The 6,187-nt window shown below is 39.4% G+C and overlaps 1 protein-coding gene across 1 annotated transcript; it reads left to right on the top strand.

Moving 5' to 3' along the window:
* The first annotated feature begins 420 nt into the window (after positions 1 to 420).
* On the top strand, positions 421 to 5,693 carry LOC100367035 (E3 ubiquitin-protein ligase TRIM71-like). Its single transcript, XM_002741155.4, has one exon. It carries the CDS (start codon positions 692 to 694, stop codon positions 2,996 to 2,998), a length of 2,307 nt encoding a protein of 768 aa, XP_002741201.1. The 5' UTR covers positions 421 to 691; the 3' UTR covers positions 2,999 to 5,693.
* The last annotated feature ends 494 nt before the right edge of the window (positions 5,694 to 6,187 follow it).

The following is a 6,187-nucleotide window of genomic DNA, read 5'->3' as shown; positions in this document are numbered from 1 at the left end:
AAAACGAGACGAGCACAGTCCCTATTTCGTCGTCGTATTACTGTTTCATGGATATGCAACGCTCGACATACCTGTTATTTGACCTAGATATTTAACGGTAATATTATAGAACGTATTATCCAATTCTTGCGTTATTGGTGTCAGTTGACACCACGGCAGGGGCATTATAACGATGAACTTTTGTTGACCTTGTTATTGACTTTGAACTCCACAACCCCTCTCGAGAAGGTATTCGCGGCGTGGAATGATTGACACCTGCTAAGAAGCGACAACGCGCATGTGCATAATTCTTTTGCTGTTAGTTCTCCACCCACTGGCACATAAAGCGACTGGATGACGCCGACAAGAGCGTACAAAGAAACTTCCCTACCTCAGTGCTCAGTGAAAACTGGTAGGTCACACTCTCTATGTACTCCCAGAAACATCGTATAACTGAGGGGCATGTTGGACTTCTGTTAGGGCAGCGGTTGACAAGATATCACGTACAACAGTGAACGGGTTGGGAGGGAAACTCCGGCAGGGACTACAGCAACTCGAACAGCTGAGGCCGCGGGAGTTTCCATGGCTGTGGTTAGAGGCGATTGAACAAGCCGCACAAATTGGACCAACTTTACGCCGGAACAACTGGAATAACTGCGTATCGTCTGTGTCCAACGCCCCGTTTACAATCGACCCATGTTTCATATCATCGATGGCCGCGTTTTCGGACGAGTTGAACGGGCAGTTGTCATGTCCGCTCTGTTTAGACCGATTCAACGACCCGAAAGTACTGCCTTGCCTGCACAGTTTCTGTCGGAGATGTTTGGATGACAGGGCCGCTGAACCCGATATACTGCGATGTCCGACGTGTCATCACGAAGTGCCCCTCGGTGATAATGGGATCGACAGTCTGCCTTCTAACTACCTTTTAAATAATATCTTAGATGTAGTGGGTACGCAAGACGAGGATTTAGAAAATGGATTTGGAGTCGACCGGTTAACCGATAAACAGCGACTATGTAGTTCATGTGATGACATCCGAATCGCCACGTCCCTGTGCCGGGAATGCAACGAACATCTCTGCGATCGATGCGTCTCGGCCCACCAACGTGTCCGTTTGACGAAAGAACACACCATTGTACAGCTCAACGACAGTTTCTCTTTCACCAGATCATCGCCGTTTGTTACATCTCCGCTACAAACTGTTACACAACAATTACCGACTGATCGAGCGCCCAGTTACTGTGAAATCCACGAACACGAGGTGCTCCGTTTGTACTGTGATACGTGTTCCAAAGCAATATGTAGGGAATGTACCATGCAAGACCATCGCGGCCACAGTTGTGTATATTTACAAGACGCTGTACAGAACTGTAAATCAATTACAGGGAGGCTACTTTCCGACGCGAAAATGGGGGTACGTGCGATGGAAGAAAGCATCGCCATGACTCAAAACATGAGTGAACGTGTGGAGGCAAGAACCCAGGCCGTGGCAACTGAAGTTCGCTCTACAATTCGAAGACACATCTTAGCACTGGAAGAACGGGAGAGAGAACTACTACGGAGAGTTGAGAAAATTCGGCAAGTGAAAAGTAAATCGCTACACACACAAGGGGAAGATCTGAGACGGGCGCTGATTAATATGGCACAGTGCATTGAAAGCGTAGAAGCGGCGTTACAGTCAGGCACTGACATTGATGTATTGAAAACCAAAGATAGAATGGTATGTCAACTGCAAGAATTGAAAGCACTTCGCGGACATTTACAACCGCACGAAGACGACACAGTTTTATTCACTCCTCCCGATGCCGCCTTGCACACTGCAATCAACGCACTTGGAATTATTAGCAGCAGTGGATATGCCCCAAATTCTACAGCTTCCGGGGACGGTTTAAAACGAGCTCTTCGAGGGAAAATCTCAGTGTTCATGGTACAGGCAAAAGACCACCAAGGCGAATCGCGTTGCGTGGGTGGTGACCAGGTCAATGTCATTATCCATGGACCGGAAGGTGGGTTATATCATGCAGAAGTCATTGACCGGCAGAATGGGACATACACTGTGAGTTATCGACCTCAAGTTGAAGGCCAGCACATCATATCAGTTACCATTAAGGGGAAACATGTCATAGACAGTCCATTCAATATTGATGTTAAAAGTGGCCGTAATTACTCCAATATTGGAGTAATGATGATGTCATTTGGGATGGAGGGGGAGGCACTGGGTCAGCTTTGTCGTCCATGGGGTGTCTGCACTAGCAAAGAAGGACATATTATTGTTGCAGATCGCAGTAATAACCGTATTCAGATCTTCAAACGTGATGGCACTTTTGTACATAAATTTGGGTCTGCAGGATCACGGAATGGTCAGTTTGACAGACCGGCCGGTGTTTCGGTGGATGGTCAAAATCGCATCATAGTAGCTGACAAAGATAACCATCGTATTCAGATCTTCACTTTAGAGGGGCAATTTTTGTTGAAATTCGGGGAGAAAGGTGTAAGAAATGGCCAGTTCAATTATCCATGGGATGTAGCAGTGAACAGCGATGGAAGAATTCTTGTATCTGATACCCGCAATCATCGCATCCAGTTATTTCAGCCTGATGGCACTTTCCTCAACAAGTACGGCTTTGAAGGTGCCCTGTGGAAGCATTTTGATTCACCACGAGGGGTTGCATTCAATCACGAAGGTCACATGGTTGTCACAGATTTCAACAATCATCGCTTGTTAGTCATTCACCCTGATTTTCAGTCTGCTAGATTCCTTGGTTCAGAGGGAAGCGGAAATGGTCAGTTTCTCCGTCCCCAGGGCGTTGCAATTGACCCAGAAGGCCACATCATCGTTGCTGATTCACGTAACCACCGCGTTCAAATCTTCACTCCGAATGGCAACTTCCTGTGTAAATTCGGCATCCCAGGAGCAAATCCAGGCCAGTTGGATCGGCCATCTGGAATCTGCGTATCACCAGATGGCCACATTATTGTAGTTGACTTTGGCAACAACCGCATTCAAGTCTTCTGAATGAGTTTGTTTAGCTGGTTAGAAATCTCAGGGAAAGTTAGCTCACAACCAGCTTAACAAACACACTTTACAAGTTATACGGGTAATGCAGAGAAGGCTTGGAAGCTGTGGACTAGACTGAGATATTGGGTGATAGAGTGAGTGCCTATGTACTAAGCAGTCATCCAGTCTTAAAATGTAGCTAAAACACAATATTTTTTGTACTGTGCAAAATCCTCATTCATACTTGGCATAGCCATGGTGCAGAAGTTATGCAGGAAATTTTACTATATTCAAAATTAATAGGAAATTACAAACTTCTCAAGTTTTTTTTTTGTTATAATCCTCATTTCAATTTTTCCAGTTAAACTTGGATAAAAATTGTAGCAGCTGCTTGATTTCTTTTTGACATTGAAAATGTCAACGGCTGTTTTAAAATTGTTTTATAAGCTTTGTATTTTGGCATATCTGAATTTTGTTTAGGGGGAGGACGACTAGTGCCTCGGTATTTGTACAGCCTTCAGTACTTGCATGATCAGCCTTAGCCCAGTTCCAAGAACTCTTATTTGCAGTGACTTTTATGAAATCTACTTTTCAGGCAGGTTTTGACAAACCAAAGTTATATATTTTGTAGTTTTGCTATATCAGAGGTCTTTATATGTATATTATAACAGTTATTTTTCTTGCATTTTTTCGGCAAGGAATCTAAATTCTGAAAAAAATGTATTTAGCTGTTTAGACATTTTTTTAGAACAACTACCTCAAATTTCAGAAAAGACCGAATGCTATATCTACCTCAAACCATCCTAGTTTCAACTTAGTCATCGGATGGCCACCGTGCATGTTCAAGATAATGTTGAAAAATGTCCATTTTCCATGATTATCAAACATCTTCTTAACAAATGACAGTTATGAACTGAAGATATTTTGTTACTTTATTGGTTATATATAAATTTTTTGGGTTAGTTAGCAGTGAAAAATAAACCTCCAAAATGATGTGAAATTTTTGTGTTCATATTTTTAAATCAGAACTGAACCCCGATTTAATTTAGTCTCGGCTTTACTATGTGTGCGATATTTCAATTGTGCAATCATCATGCAATAATGTTTTGCTTGGTAGTTGAGATGTCAGCCAAGCGATAAATATCCACAACACTACAGGTAATTTCAGTAGAAATAATGAATATCAAATTTATAAAATGAAATTAACCCAGTTTCACTGTACGCTTCTAAAAAAAGAAAATGTGATGAAAATGCAGGTTAATTTTTGATTTTGTGCATTTTTAAGTAAACAAAAATCAAATATTGTTTTGACACTTGATAAATGAACACTATTATAGTGCGTCTGATTGATGTACATTTTTTGTTTAATTAGATGCATTATTTATGCAGATTTTCTTGAAAATTAAATTATATGCAAGCAGCTTTGGCAGTGGAAAAAAATGCAGTACAGTACATACCTTGATACCTCGTACTTGAATTTACATAAATAAACTTGACATAGTATCATTTCTGACAATTCTATACCTCATTATTTTTTAGATAAATGTTTTTTTTCATTGCTCATAAGCTGCCGTATTATAAAATGACTAAAAACTATTATACCAAAGATTTTAATAGGGTGCTGTTTTACTCAACTCTGTTCTCATAATTTCTAGGGTTTTGAAAAAACTGGTATGATAACAAGATTGTTTCTTTAGTAACTGTTTTTCTCTCGCTAAGGATGCAAACATTTAAAGTTCAATATTTTTTTGTGGTGTTTTTTTGGTAATTTAGTTGCATTTAATGGACAAGTAATCATCCAAATGATTTTTTTGCTCAGAATTGTTAGCTTTTCAAATAAACATGACTTGAGTCAAAGGTCAAAGACCTATCTTTTAAAGAGAAAAATATTACACTAAATTATCCGTTCAAGAAACTCTTCTAGCTCAAAGCGAAGAAAAGATACAATTGATTTTTATCATGTCTGTATTAACTTGCTTATGCTGCAAAGTCAGTCTAAAAGTTTCAACAAAGCTTGGTGTAAAAAATGTATAGTTACAGTGATGCATTTTTAAGATAATCATTGTATGTGTTTAATACTGTTCAAAGCAGAAGTTTGAGATCTCAAAGTACACAATAAGTTTCTACAACATTTATTCCATTCTAAATAATGAATCTTAATTTTTTTTTCATGGAAATTTAAAATAATATAATTGTTGAATGGTGCAAAATTTCCATGTTAATATAAATCTCACAATTCATAAGTAAATGTATGCAAAGCCACTCCAGCAACTGGAACAAATTGTATTTTTTTTTGTTAATTTTTTTTATATATCTATATATATATATATATTTGTGAAATGTTGAATTGTCCTGTTTCAAGCTGAATTGATGGAGGTATAGGAGAAACTGTTGTCATGGTTACATTATAATTCACAAGCTCAGGAATGAATTTAGTGCAAAAAGATAACCGTTCTAGCTCAAGACAAAGTTGGCTTTTTTTGTGGTCAGGAACATGACCTGGGTTGACGCTACAGGGACATGATACTGGGATCTCGCGGGTGGCTGGACTGTTGGGCAGGGCAGGGGAGGGGAGGGGAGGTTAGGGGAGGAGGGGAGGGGAGGTTAGGGTCTGTGCGCGTTTGTGCTTTACTAAATGTAGGTATTGATATATTAAAGTGTGTAATTCTAGAAATGCTATTGCAATTAAAAGCTATTGTCTTCAGGTTGATGATTTCACTTGTATTGCTGTCTTTTTTTGCCCCATCCCAATATACTGCTTAATTAATGTTACCAGTACATTTGGTAATATGCCAAATTTTAAAGAAAATGACTTTAGTTCAAGAGCCTAAGTGAAATGGTGTAACTATTAATTTCTTAATTTACTTCATGAAATTAAAGGACTGTTCTATGGGTGTGCACAATGAGTGGAAGTATTTGAATGCATAATGTGATAATCACCCGTTAATGTGGATTACACTATTCATCCACATGTGGGTTTTTTTTAGCTCCGCTGTTGACTTTGTCATGCAGAGCTACAAGTGATTGTCTGCTGTCGTCCGTGTCAATGTTTTACTTTTTCGGCTTCTTCTAGAAAACTACAAGCCTGAATGCTTTGATATTTGGTGTATATGTACCTTGGGTAGGCTTCTTAGATTTGTTCATTTCGTGGTATCTTCAATTCTCTCATTTTGATGAATATTTTTGTAATTTTTCATAAAAAGTGAT

Source organism: Saccoglossus kowalevskii, chromosome 6 (genome assembly GCF_978046115.1).
Source record: "Saccoglossus kowalevskii chromosome 6, keSacKowa6.1, whole genome shotgun sequence".
Classification (NCBI taxonomy): Eukaryota; Metazoa; Hemichordata; class Enteropneusta; family Harrimaniidae; genus Saccoglossus; species Saccoglossus kowalevskii.
This window is presented reverse-complemented; position numbering and strand designations above follow the sequence as displayed.